At 44.1% G+C, this 19,986-nt stretch overlaps 1 protein-coding gene across 3 annotated transcripts in view; it reads right to left on the reverse strand.

Annotated features, from left to right (window-relative positions):
- The window catches only part of ctif (CBP80/20-dependent translation initiation factor), an 80,919-nt gene that overhangs the window by 42,442 nt on the left and 18,491 nt on the right, over nt 1-19,986 (reverse strand). For 2 of the 3 annotated variants that reach the window (XM_023792072.2, XM_023792071.2), the window contains exons 4-7: nt 14,078-14,200; nt 10,589-10,662; nt 8,613-8,717; nt 6,997-7,072 (exon numbers count right to left, since the gene is read on the reverse strand). In XM_023792072.2, the coding sequence (XP_023647840.2) occupies nt 6,997-7,072; nt 8,613-8,717; nt 10,589-10,662; nt 14,078-14,200 (378 nt within the window). Of the gene's footprint in view, nt 1-6,996; nt 7,073-8,612; nt 8,718-10,588; nt 10,663-14,077; nt 14,201-15,392; nt 15,484-19,986 lie in introns of those variants that run through there. The other variant, XM_023792073.2, reaches the window with a different exon arrangement.

Below are 19,986 nucleotides of genomic sequence, written 5' to 3' on the forward strand. Positions count from 1 at the left end.
CTGCAGAACCAAGCACCATCATACCAGATCAGCCCCCCACACCCATGAAGGCAGGCATGGACTATAAGGGTATAATACACTTACTTCAAAAAAAAAAACAAAAAAACTAAAACTCTGCCCAGTTGTGAGCGCTGGTTTCAGATCTTTTAACGGGAGAAGCATCTGGCTGTGGCCAAGATTACAGTCACTGGCCGTGCGAGTGAGAAGTTTCTCACACTGTCTATAAATGAGCAGCTTTCTGTAGGGCTCATTCACGCCATTAACAAGAAGAAAACCCTGGGCTCTGTTAGCAAGGCCTAGAGAATGCAGAGCTCATGTATATCGGGATCTGTGATACTTACAATGTTTTTCATTAATTTATAAATAGGAGAAAAGTTTAAAAAATGTGCATATTTTAATGCCGTTCTCCCTCACAGAGCTATGGTACAGCTGCATGCTGCCGGCCCACTTAGAGCACAGATGAAGAGCAGGGCTTCTCAAAGACTCTGTTCAAAGGTCTGCAACCGATTTTCGTTCAAAGTCAGAGGTTCGGAAGAATTTTCACGAACAAAACAGCGTTTCATGAATGTTAATGAATTAACAATAACCTTTGCTGTGGACATAAACATATAAGAAAAACAGGAACTTTTTAGAGCGCTCTGATTGTTGACTGTCTGTCGGGGTGGGGGGGGGGATTATGACGAGTTATGTGCATGCAAAGTTTGGTGGTCCTTCATTGTATTTTTGTACCACAACCTACTTTCCCACTTCAAGCCTTTTTACGTTACCATATCGACTGATAAGGTGCCTTATCGGCTGGGTCTGCATTAACTTTCTGCTTGGTCCACATCCGGACGGTGGTCTGGACTTTGAGATCCCCTGGTGTAGAGTATACTTCAGCTTTGACAAACAAGTTAATTATGTGGTCAGAAGCTGCTTTTTCCACTTAAGATCCATTGTTCAAAATGCTGCAGCTCAACTTATCGGTACGATAGCTACCTGTTCACTAGAGAAATTTTTAAAGTTTAAAGGTTTACTTTATGTTTTTAAGTCTACGCATGGGTTTGGCCCCGACTTACAGTACACATCAGATCTAATCAAACCTCATATAGCTTTGAGATCCTTGAGATGGAATCCACAGCTTCTGTCAGACATTTCCAAGGTCTCGACTAAAACTGAAGGGTGATGCCGCTTCCTCAATTCCACGTCAAACAAGCCAAATCAGCCACTGCCTTTACATTTGCTCCTAAGACATAATACTACAGACAGGCAATCAGTCCGGTATGATGTAGCTCTGAGATTTCATTTTTCTATCACTATTCTTGTTGCAGTTCAACTTAGATCTTCTATTCTTGTGTGTATTTTGCTTTGTATGCAAGGGATCTGCATTATGCTTTGTAAGGCACTTTGGTGTACACTTTTGTCTAGAAATGTGCTCCACAAATAAATGACTTACTTCGACATCCTACAGTTCTTACACCTAAGCTTGCAGCTCTCCGGATGCGGAGTCGCATTCATACGGCGCCAACTTCTCTGTCCTTCCTCTCCTTTCTATTAAGAGAGGGATTCGATAGCAGCCCCCAGCTAAAAGCAGAGTCATACGCGTCTGAATCATAGATAATGACAGAGAATATCGGAGCAAAGAGCATCAATTAACCGTGCCTGGAAAGTTCTCGCGGGGAGGCACCGGACGGATGTTCAAAGATGGGAACTGGTCGGCAGAACTGACCCAACTGAGCTGGATGAGCTACCAGGCAGGAGAGGGAGAGGACCGCAGAGATGAAATCGGGCCGCAATCATAGTGCACAGAAATGGGGCTGTGTTTCAGATGTGTTTCTTCAAGGGGTGTCAATCACACAATGAATAATATAAGCCTAGCTACTGTGATAGCACAACAGAAGGTCGCCAAACTTAATATTAACAGGAAAAACACATCCAAATGGTGAATGATGTCAGCAAAATCAGAAATATATCCATCCTTGCAGCTATTAACCCTTCAGCTCCCTTGTCTGCCGGTCATATCTGGCATCTGGATATTGGCCGCATGATGCAGCAGCACCTCCAAACGTGACCCTGTAGGGGGCAGCACACAGGTCTCCTTCAGCTCCATGCTGAACCGGGTCACAGTGATGAGCTGGTAGAAGGTACTGCTTTCTTTTTGAAGGCTATTTCTCAGGAAGTATTCCCAAATCAGGAAGGTGTTAATTATTCCAAAAAACAAGTTACTGATATTCTATACCAGTGTTTCCCAACCCAGTCCTCGGAGACCCGCAGACAGTCCACGTTTTTGCTCCCTCCCAGCTCCCAAAAATGTGGACTGTCTGGCAGAGAGCTGGGAGAGAGCAAAAACGTGGGCCGTCCATAGGTCCCCGAGGACCGGGTTGGGAAACACCATTCTATACTGTACAACAGGGGTGTCAAACTCCAGTCCTGCAGGGCCGGAGCCCTGTGTAGCTTAGTTCTTTCGCTGTTCCACCACAAATGATTGAGATCAAGAGCTGTGTGGCAATTAGCACAAGGAGTTGAATCAGGTGTGTTAAAGGAGGGTAAACCAAAGACTGTGCAGGGCTCCGGCCCCCCCAGGACTGGAGTTTGACACCCGTGCTGTAGAAGGTTTCTAGGCTGCAACAAGCAGTTATGGATTCAATGCAGCATCATTAATATTCAAAATATTGGCCTGATTTATAGTATATGCTGTTAGTTATGTAAGTGCATGAGTTCATGAAGAGGGAAAAGGTCAAAAAGTTCTCCCGAAAAAAAAAAAACACATACCATGCACCAAAAGTCGAAAAGTCACAACATCTCGCTGACTGAGGAAAGTTCTAGAAAGAGAAAGTAATGAAGCCAAAGTGTCTTCTCAGAGGCATTCAGGCTCAATTCGTGGGCATCCCAATGTCTTTTTAACCCACATAATTTATTTCTATGAAAAACGGGAGCAATTCACTGAGATTACAAGGAACCTGCAGACACACTGCAAACACTCTTAAAGGAGACCAATGAGCTTCCTTTCATGTGCTCTACGATATTCTGAAGCTACCCGTGGAGGTGCTGCACAGCGGACCACATCACGTCACCTACACTCATTACCGGGGGAGTTTCTGGAGGGAGGGAGTCATCGGGACCACGCCGCTGACACCAACGGTCAAACCTGAAAAGGATATTTGCACTGTACTGTGCTAAAGTCCTAGGGAGTCGAAAAAATGGTTAAAGCTATTGATCTGGGTAGTAACTGTATATTTGCTCAGAAATTTTTTTTTTTTTTACATTGTTAACAATTAGAACATATAACAATTAACAAATAGAACATAGGTAAATGAAGAGTATTAATAAAAAACTAACAAGAATGTCTTCTGTTTTCCAAATAGCTGTTGGATGGTTAGATGAGCACCGCTTCAGGCCCAAACCTCTCCTCAGGGGCACTCCAGCTGTTCCATCTATTTGCTAAATTATACTACCAGCTCCCTTAATTAATTACATTGGTTTAAAATCAATGAGGTATCGATTAGCAATACAATGTGTTTACATGACTGCTGCAAATACGCGGAGGTTTCGAAATGTATAACACACTTTGACAGGCTTACTATACTTTTACACCAACATAAAGATCATTTAAGCATCATTTTCTTATACATACAAGCCGTGACAAAGTATTTGCCCCCTGCCTCATTCCATATGTTTTAGCTTAATTCTTTCTGATCTCCAAACAAGTTTTGTATAATACAAAGGACAACCTGAGTAAACACAACACAGTTTTTAAATGAGGATTTGATTCAATGAAGGAAAGTAATTAACCAACACCCATAATCATCCATGTGTCAAAGTAATTGCCCCCTAAACTTAAAACTTGGTTTTGTGCCACCTTTACCAGCAACAACTACAATCAAACGTTTGCGGTAAGAGAAGATCAGCATCGCTGTGTAGTAATTTTGGCCCATAATTCTCTTCAGAATTGTTTTAATTCAGCCACATTGGAGGGTTTGACTATGAACTGCCCATTTAAAGTCCCACCAAAACATCTCACTAGGGTTCAAGTCAGGACTTTGACTAGGCCACTGCAAACGCTTACCTTTGTTTTTCTTCCTGCCATTCAGAGGTAGATTTGTTTTTGTGCTTTGGATTATTGTACCGCTGCATAACCCAACTGCGCTTGAGTAGGACGTTCTCCTTCAGGACGTTCTGGTACACGGCTGAATTCACGTGTCCCTCATTTACGGAAAGTCACCCAGGCCCCACAGCATCACGCTCCCGCCGCCATGTCTGACTGTGGCCATGATGTTCTCTGTGGGACCTATGTTAGCTTTACACCAGTTGTACCACGATCCATGTCTTCCAAATAGCTCCACGTTTGACTCATCGGGCCACAGAGCATTCTGCCAATGTTGGGGGTAATCTAGGTGTTTTTTAGTAAATGTTAGATGAGCCTTCATGTTCCTCGTTTAGTAGTGGATTTTACTTGCAGCTCTCGCATGGACTGGGCAAATCTGCCAGTGCTCCAAGTTTTTTTTTACATCTGGAGATGATGGCAATCACAGTGCTTCACTGGAGTCCAGTGGTTTTACAGAGTGCATTATAGCCATTTCTCAACTGCTATATTTCCATAACTTTCTTTCTCAGGTCTTCAGCAAGTTCTTTGAGGTACAGTGTGCTGCTTCTCGAGACCCCTTATGCAACCCCACGTTGCTGGAATGGTGCTATTTTAATGATGTGTAGGTGCTACAGGACTGGCAGCAATCCAGCCTGGGTGTGTCTAGTTAAAATTATTCCATTATCATTTAGATTTGGTTCATTGGTTGAATGACTAGAAAACTGCATTGCATTTTCTCAGGTTGCCCTTTGTATTATCTGAAATTTGTTTGGAGATCAGAAACAATTAAGTGTTATGAATAAGAAAAGAAAAAAAGATGCAATCAGCAAATACTTTGTCACGGCACTGCGCGCGCGCGTACACACACACACACACACACACACACACACACACACACACACGGTAGAGTGAGTCTTCTTTACAAGTAACACATGATTTGGAAAGCAGCTGCGTGGTCACCAGGCTTACGGGCTGAATAAAAACTGCTACCAAAAAAATTTCAAAATAAACATTTGCTGAATTTGGCCTTGGGATGAACGAGCCACTGCGACCAGTGAATCTGCAGCTCAAACATTCTGGGAGGATGCTGAGGTTTGAGTCCATTCACTGCACAGCGGGACAGACTGCGCCAGACTGACCACATGCTTGCTAGATTAAGGACAGCTCTATAAATAAACATCCGTGTGCTGTACTTTGCGATGCTCTGTAACTTTTCATTTCGATTTGCTGACTGAAATTACAGTTTTCAGTGACTACAGCGTAGAATTACAGTCGGCTGTTCCTCACACACACGTCCATTTCCACAAATGCAATGCGAAAACAAAATGTCTCGGGGGGAAAAAATAACAACAATCCGCTGATCTAGTATCAGTTACCACTTTTAACTCAGACAGGTTTATGGCGAACTGGTGTCTAATCCAGGTGCTTGGAGTACATGGGTAAGGTATACGGGTTTATAGCGGAGACAAAATCAATGATTCACTGGACCTGCACGTAAAAGTTCTAAGAGCATAGTGGAGTACAGCAAAACAAATCCCACACAAACGGAAACAGAACATTCCGGCAATAGAGTGTCTAAGTGATTGAATTGCAGCCTAACCGGGCTTGGTAGGTAGTGCTAGAATATCACCTCTCCTGGGTTGGAGGTTCGAATCCCACCCCCACTCTGTTTTGGGGAGTTTACACATTGCCCCCAAGTCAGGTGCGCTTCCGCCAAATACTTTAATTTCCTCCAGCAGCCAAAAACTTGCAGCCAAGTGATTTCCGGGCTGCCCTCCCCCCCCCCTTGCCCTGTATCTGGGATAAACTCTGCGATCCTGTCCGGAATGAGTGATCAGAAGGAGAATGCATGAAAGGCTGTGCTTTGAATGTGAGAACTTAAAATTAAAACAAACCTTTAGTAAGACACACAAAATTCTGTTATAAGGATCCATACTATTTATGCTGCCATTGTGCCTCACAGCCAAATCAATGATGCATTTCAACTGCATTACTCCAGAGGGCGCTCTTCTCCTACTTTCAATTTGTATACTTTGCTGCATTTTTCCAGCTTTCATTGTACCTGCAAGTGACTGATGTACAAACCGGTTGCACTACTTCAAAATGCTTAACTCATTCGGCTGCAACTGGTGGTCTGCATCGTGGTTGTGTCTCGCCAAGGTTACATTTGAAAAGCTTCCACCAATCATTAAAAACTTTACTAATCTTTAGTTATGCACCACTAACATTAGCACTGGCAAGCATCACATTAACAAAACCCTCATTACATACAATTATAATGATAAGAAATATGAATGCTTTTAACCATTCAGTCTGAATCCAAAGCTATAAAGCAAAGAACCAGCTTTTGCAGAGGACTGTTCCAGATAAAGTGAACAGCTTGTAACTTTTCAAGTTTCACAGATTAACTTATCTCAAACTGCTTGAAACCAAGAACCACAATTTAATTCTATCGATATAGAAATGTTTTTAAAAAGCAAATAAGCTTAACTGATGAAGAGTTGGACAAAATTTATACAGATGATAAAGAATTATCAAATTCTAAGAGCTAAACACACAAAAAGAAAGACCCAGGAAGAAATCGGGGCTGCAGGATCACACTTTGTCCAGCAGGTTGTGCAATTGCCACACATTGGCTCTGACTTCATGACATATAGCGGTATATTTTGGAGATGACTGCATTTGTAACCAAATGAGGGTGAGCGTTCATTCATTTCCCACTGGGATTAACTGAGCAGTGGCTGACAGCATAAATATAAAGTACTCCACCCACCGCAGGTTTCAAAGCCACGTTTCTTATACAAATCGTGGAGTTTCTTTGCCACCATGTTAAATTCAGCCAGAAGGTGGCGGTAAAGTGCATATTACCGAGAAAGATTTAACAACACTGGTTTCTAAGGGGGGGTTGGAGGGGGAAAAAAAGTGATACTTACTGGGAAGCCAGGAAGGAACTTCTCCATGTCATTCAGGTCAATACCATCGTCATCATCGAATTTCCCTTTCATCATCCTAAAGCAAGAAAAAAAGGCATTCAGTAGACAAGAGTTCCTACGTGCATTTTCTAACCACGTATGCGACAGTAGGCCATGGAACCTATCCCAGGCACCTAAGGGCACACAGACCTGGACCAGAAACACCCTGGATGGGACAGCAGGCCACTGTAGGACACTCATACACGCACATTTCAAGGAAGCCAATTCACCGCAGTACATGTGTTTGGTAGGGATGCATTAATACCATTTTTTCCAGACCAAATATGAGTACCAGTGCTCAGTGTCTGGCACTAACCGATACCAATGCCGATAATAATACCAATAAGTGCTAAAAAACATAATGTGATATTTAAATTCAATCCAATATCAAATGTCTAACCTAGCACACACAAACACACAAACACTCACAAGCAAACAAACACACAAACGCTCACAAGCACACTCGCACATGGCATGAACCAGGACATTTTACTGTACTTTTTAGTTTTAGCTAGATAAAAATGTAAAGTACGAAAAAGCGATATGTGGGTAATTGATGAAACGCCAGGCATTAAAACGTCGTATTTTAAAAAACTATTATTATAATGTAATAATAATGTAATTATTATTACATTATAATAATAATTTTAAAAAATACAGCATGTTGCATAAATAGTCTAAAGTAGTGCTTAACAAGGGTTTTCAATGTGTACCACCTCAGTAGGTATTACGCTCTCCACGCACCACCATTATGAAATGATTCTTCATCATTATGAACAATATACTGGGTAAGAGTTGGTTATTTTCACTGCATGAGGGTAATCGTTTGCGTTTGATATTTTCTCTCTCCATGCTAGTGGTTTGCTCACGGTTCATTTGCTTCAAAGTGCTGCTGGAGACAATTTCATCGTACCCCTCAGTTTTTAGATGTTTAATTAGATTACTTGTGTTGTATGTACTTGTGTTGTATGTACTTGTGTTGTATGTACTTGTGTTGTATGTACTTGTGTTGTACCTTCTTTTGATATTTTAGTAGAGTACAGTTTGCAGCCCCAATATGCTTTCAGTTTTTGGCATTTTGAAGTACTTCTACACTACAGAAATTTTGTGTCCCCGTTTATTTTGTTTGTCAATGATATCGATAATACATCATCACGTGGTATCGGTTACAGGTATCACTGCATTGCCAGCAGGATGAGTATGAGTACATGAGCACTATATCGGATCTGATACCAATACTAGTCTTTGGACTGCAAGAGGAACCCCACAAAACACACAGAGGAATCACACACCAGACAAACAGAGTAGGGGCAGGATTCAAATCCAGGACGTGTGAGGCAACAGCATCACTGACATATCATGAGTACTATGAGTACTTCATCCTGAAGCCTCAGGAGGCAAAGGGAACGGACTCGACCCATAATGATGACAAAATTCAAAAACAATACCAATACTATTAATCCCAATGATAATGTAAATTTCTTTATGCGTGCATTCCATAATGTGCGTTGTGCATTTGTGCATAATGTGCATTTGTGCATAATGACTTGAGTGGGTTTCCTCTGCATGACACTCACCCTTCTCGGTCAAAGTGTGGGAGGGGCTTCGGCGTCCCCCTGAATGGCTTCCGGTGAAACTGCGAGATATCAAGCTTCTCTGGCTGAAGGTCCCAGGTCGCTCCTCTGCAAAGAACATGAAGAACACACTGCGAGGTTCGTTACACATTTCCCCAAGTCCTGAACTAAAGCAATAAGGAGGAGCCAGACTGGAGCTGAGTACTGAGTACTGAGTACCCGAGTCGTTGTAAATGCTTATGCGAAAACGTACGGCTGAATTGTTAAAGAAAAACAAGCTAATATATAAACTTAGGCTAATAATATTCATGCAATTAGATAAGTGGGGGGAATAGTTAATCTGGTCACATTACTTTCAAAGAAGAAGAAGAAGAAATAATTCCTGGTAGATATGAACCAAATTCAGTTTCAAAACCAGTAAATCCAGTACAACAGAGAACAGAGCTAATGAATACTCAGGCACCCACAGATATAGCACCTCTCACTGGGATTATGTCTTTTTCCCTTCCATTCTTCACCAAGAAATTAAATTTAATCTGTTATTTGATCTGAAGATCATCATGTTAAAACGTAATTCCACGGATCCACCCACAATACTGATTATCAAGTATAGAGTGTATCATGGAGTGTGTAACTGTGTGTGTTTATTATGACGGGGGTCACACAATCTGGCACATTGTACACTGACATTCAGCAAAGCTGTAGGAGGGAATTAATTTCCAGATAATTCACTCTGACTCCTGGCTGCTCTGCAACAGAGACAACAGGTGTGAGTCTTAGGAGCAACAAGTCACAGCTTAGCATACACTGTACCTACGCTAAGCAGTGTAACAGACATAGAAGCATAGATATCAAGTCAGCAAAGGCCACTGTATTTGTACTATGTAACTGCGCAGGCAGGGAAACCTCCTTTAGCCGTTCCACTGACATGCCTTAGGCAGGGATTATTTATTTAGCAATGGTTTTATCCGGAGTGACATACATTTTGAAAAAGCAGGGACAGGCGCCTCTGGAGCAACTGGGGGTTAAATAGCCCAGTGGTGACATCACTCCAACCGCAGGATTTGAACCAGTGATCTTCTGATGACAGGGATAACATCCTAATCCCCTGGGCCACACGCCCCTCCCAGAGACCGATACAGGTGTCTGCTGCATATTAGCTACTGAAAACTGTCTATAGCACAATTTCTAATACTCTATAACGCTAATAATCCTGAGGTTAGCGGAGTAAGCAGGAGAAGGAGACACAAGCACCTGCCTGCAATCCCAGCGACAAGAAAAGGTCTGTGCTGGTACTGAACTACAAAGGATGCAAAATGAAACTTCACACAGTACATCTGCAGCAGCTGTCTGACTGGAAAGTCCGATTTCTTGCAACAGAACAACAGAGAATATATAGTAACTGCTGCTGGAACTGCAGCCCCCCCCAGGTCACCACCCCACCGCACTAGTGAATGCCTCTGGTGCACTAAGGGTGGTGTTTACCTACAGTGTCTGTCTGCACTATGGTGTATTGCGTTTATATTGCATTGTCTTGTGTTGTACTGTGTCTTACACAGATTCCTTGCGCATATACATAGAGTGTATACTGCTGTACAGCTGTTTCATGTACAGTTTGCATTTATTTAACGTACTGCACTGCTGATAGGAAACTCGTGACCCAAGATTTTCACTCACTAGTTCACTTGTTCTACTGATGTGACAATAAAGGTGATTTGATTTGAAATATCCACGGTGCTTCCGGCATATACTTTTCAGGAAACAATGAAAATGATGCTGAAAGTGACAACATCTCTTGTCACACAATTGCTGAACGCAGTCCAACACATACAAAATAAAAAATATACTCCTATACCTGAGTTACACAATATTAAACCGCAAAGGATCAGGCCCGGGCCTGGATCATAGGATCATATCCATGATACTCGTGGTCCATCAGTTTGCGAATGAAACACTGATGACATGCACAGGCATCTTACCCGTGAGAATCCAAAGTGTTGGCAGCCCAAATGTCAGTTCCCAGTATATCAAAGGAGCCCTCCCTGTTTCCATTCTGCAACAGACGGACGAGAGGCGTAAGAAATGGCAACGCAAAGAAATGAAGAGCTTAGAGTAACAGATGGCGGCATTCAAATACAAGTGACCTCCATGGAAATTTCCCCCGTTATTTAGGATCTTAAAAAATTCACCTCAATCAGTGGGTATGAAAATATTTTAGTTTGTTTTTTTGTTAAATTTAGTGACTATAACTACATATCATTTTTTTTGTGCTTTGCATTTGTGTCTGGCTAAAAAAATCGAAGTGGCCCAATTCATGCTGTGTGTGTGTCCGTGTGTGTGTGTGCCCGCGCGCCTGTGTCCATGTGTTTGTGTGTGTGTGCGCGCTTGTGTCCATGTGTGTGTGCGTGCGCCTGTGTCTATGTGTGTGTGCGCGCCTGTGTCCATGTGTTTGTGTGTGTGTGCGCGCTTGTGTCCATGTGTGTGTGTGTGTGTGCGCGCTTGTGTCCATGTGTGTGTGTGTGCGCGCTTGTGTCCATGTGTGTGTGTGTGTGCGCGCTTGTGTCCATGTGTGTGTGTGCGTGCGCCTGTGTCTATGTGTTTGTGTGTGTGTGTGCGCTTGTGTCCATGTGTTTGTGTGTGTGCGTGCGCCTGTGTCTATGTGTGTGTGCGCGCTTGTGTCCATGTGTGTGTGTGTGTGCGCGCTTGTGTCCATGTGTGTGTGTGTGTGCGCTTGTGTCCATGTGTGTGTGTGTGTGCGCGCGCCTGTGTCCATGTGTGTGTGTGTGTGCGTGCGCCTGTGTCTATGTGTTTGTGTGTGTGTGTGTGTGCGCTTGTGTCCATGTGTGTGTGTGTGTGCGCGCGCCTGTGTCCATGTGTGTGTGTGCGCGCGCTTGTGTCCATGTGTGTGTGTGCGCGCCTGTGTCTGTGTTTGTGTGTGTGTGCGCGCTTGTGTCCATGTGTGTGTGTGCGCGCCTGTGTCTATGTGTTTGTGCGCGCTTGTGTCCATGTGTGTGTGCGCGTGTGCCTGTGTCTATGTGTTTGTGTGTGTGTGTGCGCTTGTGTCCATGTGTGTGTGTGTGTGCGCGCGCCTGTGTCCATGTGTGTGTGTGTGCGTGCGCCTGTGTCCATGTGTGTGTGTGTGCGTGCGCCTGTGTCTATGTGTTTGTGTGTGTGTGTGCGCTTGTGTCCATGTGTGTGTGTGTGTGCGCGCGCCTGTGTCCATGTGTGTGTGTGTGCGCGCGCTTGTGTCCATGTGTGTGTGTGCGCGCCTGTGTCTGTGTTTGTGTGTGTGTGCGCGCTTGTGTCAATGTGTGTGTGTGCGCGCCTGTGTCTATGTGTTTGTGCGCGCTTGTGTCCATGTGTGTGTGCGCGTGTGCCTGTGTCTATGTGTTTGTGTGTGTGTGCGCGCTTGTGTCCATGTGTGTGTGCGTGCGCCTGTGTCTATGTGTGCGCGCCTGTGTCTATGTGTATGTGTGTGTGTGTGCGCGCTTGTGTCCATGTGTGTGTGTGCGTGTGCCTGTGTCCGTGTGTGTGTGTGCCCGCGCGCCTGTGTCCATGTGTTTGTGTGTGTGTGCGCGCTTGTGTCCATGTGTGTGTGCGTGCGCCTGTGTCTATGTGTGTGTGCGCGCCTGTGTCCATGTGTTTGTGTGTGTGTGCGCGCTTGTGTCCATGTGTGTGTGTGTGTGTGCGCGCTTGTGTCCATGTGTGTGTGTGTGTGTGCGCGCTTGTGTCCATGTGTGTGTGTGTGTGTGCGCGCTTGTGTCCATGTGTGTGTGTGCGTGCGCCTGTGTCTATGTGTTTGTGTGTGTGTGTGCGCTTGTGTCCATGTGTGTGTGTGTGTGCGTGCGCCTGTGTCTATGTGTGTGTGCGCGCTTGTGTCCATGTGTGTGTGTGTGTGCGCGCTTGTGTCCATGTGTGTGTGTGTGTGCGCTTGTGTCCATGTGTGTGTGTGTGTGCGCGCGCCTGTGTCCATGTGTGTGTGTGTGTGCGTGCGCCTGTGTCTATGTGTTTGTGTGTGTGTGTGTGTGCGCTTGTGTCCATGTGTGTGTGTGTGTGCGCGCGCCTGTGTCCATGTGTGTGTGTGCGCGCGCTTGTGTCCATGTGTGTGTGTGCGCGCCTGTGTCTGTGTTTGTGTGTGTGTGCGCGCTTGTGTCCATGTGTGTGTGTGCGCGCCTGTGTCTATGTGTTTGTGCGCGCTTGTGTCCATGTGTGTGTGCGCGTGTGCCTGTGTCTATGTGTTTGTGTGTGTGTGTGCGCTTGTGTCCATGTGTGTGTGTGTGTGCGCGCGCCTGTGTCCATGTGTGTGTGTGTGCGTGCGCCTGTGTCTATGTGTTTGTGTGTGTGTGTGCGCTTGTGTCCATGTGTGTGTGTGTGTGCGCGCGCCTGTGTCCATGTGTGTGTGTGTGCGCGCGCTTGTGTCCATGTGTGTGTGTGCGCGCCTGTGTCTGTGTTTGTGTGTGTGTGCGCGCTTGTGTCAATGTGTGTGTGTGCGCGCCTGTGTCTATGTGTTTGTGCGCGCTTGTGTCCATGTGTGTGTGCGCGTGTGCCTGTGTCTATGTGTTTGTGTGTGTGTGCGCGCTTGTGTCCATGTGTGTGTGCGTGCGCCTGTGTCTATGTGTGCGCGCCTGTGTCTATGTGTATGTGTGTGTGTGTGCGCGCTTGTGTCCATGTGTGTGTGTGCGTGTGCCTGTGTCTATGTGTGCGCGCCTGTGTCTATGTGTATGTGTGTGTGTGTGCGCGCTTGTGTCCATGTGTGTGTGCGTGTGCCTGTGTCTATGTGTTTGTGTGTGTGCGCTTGTGTCCATGTGTGTGTGCGCGCGCGCGCCTGTGTCTATGTGTGTGTGTGTGTTTGCGCGCGCCTGTGTCTATGTGTGCGCGCCTGTGTCTATGTGTTTGTGTGCGCGCCTGTGTCTATGTGTTTGTGTGCGTGACGTCAGCTGCTCAATAAGGCAACTAACTGTGTCTGACAATGGTATCAATAGCACCATTTGAACAAAGGGTTCCACAGTATGTATGTGGCAGGAGGCAGAGAGCATAGTAACGGCTGTACTGCGGCTCACGCTCCTGTCAGGCACACAGCAGCACAAGTTGCCACTCTGCTGTTCTAAAGGTAAGAGAAATCAGCTGCACAGAAGTACCTTGGATCAAGCTATTAAGCTGCCTTCTGGTAAAACTACAGGTTTCTTATATCAAGATACGTTAATTTGAAAATAAACAAGGAAGAAACATTCAGAAAGGAACAGATTAGAAGAAGAATGAGCATCAAACTCAATGAGACTCTCAACAATAATGACAGTCTAATGAGTTCTCTCCCACCAGGACACTGCAGCATTTAAAATATTCACTTTAAAATCTGCAAGCATCTGAATCCCAGTACAGGCTGTTTACAGACAGGTATCAGTACTAGGCAACGCAGACAGAGTAGAATTTCAGCTGAGGATGACTGTGCCGGATTTGCCATGTATTACCTTTGCAGGGCCTCGGAATTGATTGCTCCGCCCTCGACTGCCTGACCTAGATCCAGACCCGGGCCGGGACCCTGAACTGGGTCGTGATCCAGTGCTGCCATTGCTGCTGTGCTCCCAGTCATCCTGAAACAACACAGTTATAAATAAATCAAGAGAAAGAACAAACGAACAAACAAACAAATGAAAAGTCGTAGAGCACTAACAATTTAATTAGCAAGTTATATGAACCCGGCACACAATGTTATTCAGTTATTCAGCAGGAAGTCTATAATTAACCATCATATTATGAGAAATTTCAATCAGCCTATAGGGACTTATCAAGTTACCATAACAAAGCAAATGAAAACAGACTGAACAAATTCACCTTATTTAACAGGACAAAGAAGCTTTAAAACAGTGCATATTAAGATAGTAAAAAATTTAAAAATTCAGCTATATTGCTCATGACATAGAGTTCCATTCCAGCTGTTCAATGAGCTCAGCATAGGCAATTTGGATTTCAAACAGAGTGTTTTACTGAAACTGCGGCTTACACAAACTCAGCAGTACAGAAATACCAGCGTAGTCCATCACCTGTTAAGCTTCTTCACAATTTCAGACACCCACCACCCAAAAAAAGAAAATTAACCTAGAACCTCAGGCCATAACTTTTATAATTTTTTCCATAGATTAAAATTAATCCAAATGTAATTCAGCTTTTTAAAAACTGCATGCATCTGCATTCACATACAAAACAAAGGGCAAAGCATTTTTACTGAAAGACAGCGTTATGGTTTCGACAAATGATAGACATCCTAAACAAGAAACCAGCAGGTGAAACAGTGTAACTGCTACTACTAACTGGGGGTGATGTGCGGACCTGCAAGTTAGGGCTCTGTACTGGTGATTGGAAGGCCGTTGGTTCAAATCCCGTTACGGGCAGAGTTATATCACCGTTGGGCTGTAAAGCGAGGCCCTTAACCCCAATTGCTCCTGGGTCACCATCTAACCCTGTGCTCTGGTCCTCGCTTCGGACAAAAGCGTCTGTTAAATAAACAAGCGTATTTGTACCCTCGGTGGGATTATGTCACTTCCTTACAAACGGAACACAGACGCGAGCAGCCCGTAATCGGCAGGGCGTCAGGACAGCAGACGTGGTAACGGCTCTGCCGTGACCTGAAACCCGAGCCGTAGACACAGTGACCTGCGTGACAAAAGCACCGCACGTATCCAGCGATAAAACAGGAAAGCGGCAGTAACACAGTAACACACAGCGGAGTGTAGCGGCAGCTGAACACGCCAGGAGCACCCCCCCCCCCACCCCCAAATGGTTTACCTGACGCTCTGACTGGGCCATGGTAGAGCGGAGGATAGGGGGAAAACAGGAAAGCCCTTCGGATGGCTCACTTCCTTGAAAGGCACTGGGCACACCAGCGACGGGGGAGGAGGCCTGTTTGCGGAGGGGGGGTGCCACATAAGCGGGGCGCGGCTTGGCAGTGTCTAGGGAGCAGGTGTGTTTATCCAGGAAGGTAAAGGTAAGCCAGCATGGCACTGGAGGGCAAAGGTCGGCCGCTCAGCGACCCCGTCCTGCCTTGCACACGATACGCGCGTCACGTCAAACAAGGGAAGCTTTAACTGCCATTTATACAAGCATGAGAACAGCTACAATGCAGAGTGCTCATTTTCTCATGTCCCATCCTGCTCACCTTTCTAAGATATAGAGGCAAGAGTGAAGCTTGGGGTCAGAGCAGTGTCAGCTGTCCACCCAGGTCCCCTGGAGTGTTGTTTTGGAGTGTTAAGGGCCTTGATCAAAAGGCCACCAGAGATGTGTCCACTAAGGTAAACATGGGATTTGGGCCGGAGACATTCTGAACACAGGCACAGAGAGCCGACCTGCTGAGCTCCACACTGCCCGCATAGCATAATCATCACAATCATAATGCCCTGTACAAACCACAGGCCTGATTCACAACCAAGATGCAAAAAATGAACATTTACATTACGTATTATAAACCGGCAAGCCAACAGGATTCCATAACATGTCAGATGCCGCTCTGGTGGATTCAGTTACAATGTCCTCCTGTCTTTGCCCCAAAAAATCAGTATCTAAAAATGCAACATTATCTTCTGAACATAGGAGTGTAAACCATCTGCCCCAATTCGATTCAGTTATGAATCTTCAGGGAACAATTCGATACATTAGAAATCTTTCATTTTCTTGAATCGATTAATCAATTATTTTCATTGCCAAAATTCAAACCTTTTACTTCACTGAAAAGAATTCACAAATATGGACCATGAGAACTTAATTACACAAAGTTAATGGAATACAAAGAAAGCAGAATCTCCGAACATTCGTTTTCATTATTATTAAACCGTGAGAAAAAGCCAGTGCAAACTGTCAAAAAGCCAAGTAGTGAACTGTACAAAAGAAACATAATGTTATTTATACATAACTGCCTACTTTCACCTAGGCCAACTAGAGGTGGAATACACACACACACACACACCTATACACACAGGACGGTACGCTGTTTTATACTCTGAGGAAAACAAAAGTCGACCAAGTTTAAGCCAAATAATGAATTATAAACATTTTGTGGGCTGGTACTTGATGATCTCTTCTAAGTGGTGAATGAGCTGATGAAATCCCTCTTCCTCCAATACGGAAAATGTCTGACCATCCAGTGCTCTCATCTCCATTGTTTTAGCAGTTGTGTATTTTGGTCTGCTGCTGCTAATTTTGAATATTGGTAAAGTTTAAATAAATCGGCCAAGACTGATACATCCGACCAACGCAGCTATATTGATTTTTAATGAATATCGGCCAATATCGATATGTTAAGCAAAATATTGTGTATCCGTGGGAAGCTGTCAGGACATCTGTTAGAGGTGATGATTACCCATTGTGCCGGTGAGTGATCGGTCATCGTCAGCCCTGTTTTGGTTGAATTAGCGTGTCGAATTAGCGTCGGAGCTACTTGGTGAAACTGAGCTCTCTCAATGCATCTTTATGCCTCTATCTAAAACTGAGCTACAGCTTCCACTATCGGAAAAGATCGATTTCTGAACAGATGACAGAACAAAAATGCCCACGTCACCACAAAAGGTTTGCTCCCAATTTTCGGTCTATTACAGTTTGCTTCAAACCAAGACATTTTAACCAGAAAAAAGTGTATATTGTTATATAAGATATGTAAAAAAAATACATTTAATTCCAAATTAAGCATTTAATAAATCAATGTGGTGGTTCTTGTTCTGTATTGTGCTTTTTAATATTTATTAATAGATATGAACAGACCATTAGCTATTTTTATGTTAATTAAATAAAAATGTAAATACTTAAGTAACGTTTAATCAGGGCTCAAGATTACAATTCAAATATCAATAGAACAATGCTCCATAAAGACGGACAGACAGAATAGTCACGTTACTTGTGCAGAGGAGTAGAGTTGCTTTAACAGAATGGTGGAGAGGAACATCAACCAAAAGGACGGGTGTTTTGGTTTCAGCACAGCGGAAACACAGCGGAAAACAAAACAGCAATGGGTCATGGGAAGGGTCACAACAGAATGTGTGACTGGGTATCAGGGCCCCGGGTTACATTTAGGGGCCACAAGAGGAAAGACACTGCCAATGTATATTATGGACAATGAGAAGGTGAAGTGAAGGAATTAACTCATCACCTGTCCTGGGATCTACTGTAAACCAGGAACTTTTCCTGTGTGTAAATCCTGCGCTGTTTAGCTATCCAGATCATGACCTGTACATAAAAACGTCTAGACCTCAGGTGTCAAACTCCAGTCCTGGGGGGGCCGGAGCCCTGCACAGTTTTGGGTTACCCCTCATTTAACACACCTGATTCAACTCCTCGTGCTAATTACCACACAGCTCTAGAGCTGAATCATTTATGGTGGAACAGGGAAAGAACTAAGCTACACAGGGCTCCGGCCCCCCAGGACTGGAGTTTGACACCCCTGCTCCAGACAATATCAATGCAAAGTCATGCACAGAGGACTGGAAAAAGCAGTGCTAGCAGAGAGAGACCAATCAGACACACTCCATGGAGAGAGACCAATCAGACACACTCCATGGAGAGAGACCAATCAGACACACTCCTCACTCTGTATATGACCCAGGACTGTTCCATAGTAAATCAGAAACACTGTTCTCATTATATATTATGGGGGGGGGGGGGAACCTGCCCATTTCATATCAACAGATTGAACCCCAAAAAACATGCAGACTAAGAAGGGCATTTTGTGATTTGCAGAAATAGTGGTTAAATCTGTAACTAGTGACGAAAGAAAATTCTACAGGTCTAGGAGCCTATTCTGGGCAGCAGAGGGTGTAAGTCCAGCGTGCAGCCAGGATGAAATGACAGCCATACACAGTTATACATGACAGGCAATACAGCGGCGCCAGTTAACCTAAGTGCGTGTCTCTGGATTGCAGGAGGAAAATCGTGTAACATGGAGAAAGCATGCGAGCTCCACACAAACGCCTCCCGACCCTGGAGGTGTGACAAAACAGTGCTACCTGCTGAGCTACCATGCCAGCGACACTGTATTCTGTGTTTATGAAGAAAGTGAAAGTGAAATACTGTATTCTGTGTTTATGAAGACAGTGAAAGTGAAATACACTATATTCTGTGTTTATGAAGAAAGTGAAAGTGAAATACTGTATTCTGTGTTTATGAAGACTACAGAAATAAATGACAAAGCATAAAAACTGGGGACGCACCATGATATTGGCACGGCATCGGTATCGGGCAACAAAAGCTTAAATAGTTCATTATCGACATCGGCTGAAACGAAAATTTCTACCGATGAGCCAGGCCAACACCGTAATGCAACAAGTTTCATGTCAGCTGTATGGAAGTATTTTAAAGTATTTTCTGAAACAGATAACATGCTATTTGCAATGCTTCTAAAGTAACAGTAATGTGACAAGGGGTAAAACAATACTCATTTATTAACACTGCCACTGAACGGCATAAAGACAAATATGTGTTTATGTAATGGTATCAGTAGCTGCCAAAATTAGCTTGAAAATATTGAAATACGGACCATCAACACCACAACAATTACTGCGTCTACAGAACACTGCACCAACTTTCGTTTTCATGTTTACATCTATGCTTCTGTTTGCATGTTTGTACAGTAACCTGGACCTCATTTTGCAATATCCGATAGGGCAGTACCTCAGCTGCTGTTTAGATTACAACAATACACGTTCTATTTGTATACATAACCACAAAAATATACTAGCATGTTTTATATTTGCATAACATTTTCTTTTTAGTACTTTCAATCAGTTTAATTTGTAGCTTTACCATTTTTCTATTTTGAAGTGATATTTGTTACTCAAATATACTCAATTTCATTGTACTCTGTGTAATGATGATAAAAGGAATCTTGTCTTATATCTTAGTTGCAAAAATCCAATATCGTGCATCCCTAATTCAGTGGAAGAAGGTAATCAATAGTAAACCAATTCATTAAAAAACTCAGAATATAATCACATGGAGGGGAAAGAGAAGTAAGGCAAGCAGAACAAAAACAGAAGCTTACACAGCTGAAAATAGCACTCAGGAAAAAGACATTCTGAACACTGATTCTCCAGGTTAAGGGAAATTTCGGACATCGCACTTTCACGAATGGGGAATCGGTATAGTGAAATGCTCAATTAAATACCCAGCAGTAGAGCGGTTTTAGACAGCGGGATTTAGAAGCAGCCTTTTGCACCGCCTGCTGGCTTCTGATAACTATATTTCCATGGGACACAGGAAACAGGTGCACAACCCCCCCCCACAACTGTCAACACAACATAAATATTACCACAGTCTGACAAAGTTGTCTCTCTTTTACCAGAGCTTCAGGTGGCAGTCTGACCTCACAATGTTGTCAAATCACCTCTACATAACGGAA

Source organism: Paramormyrops kingsleyae, chromosome 7, assembly GCF_048594095.1.
Source record: "Paramormyrops kingsleyae isolate MSU_618 chromosome 7, PKINGS_0.4, whole genome shotgun sequence".
NCBI classification, from domain to species: Eukaryota; Metazoa; Chordata; class Actinopteri; order Osteoglossiformes; family Mormyridae; genus Paramormyrops; species Paramormyrops kingsleyae.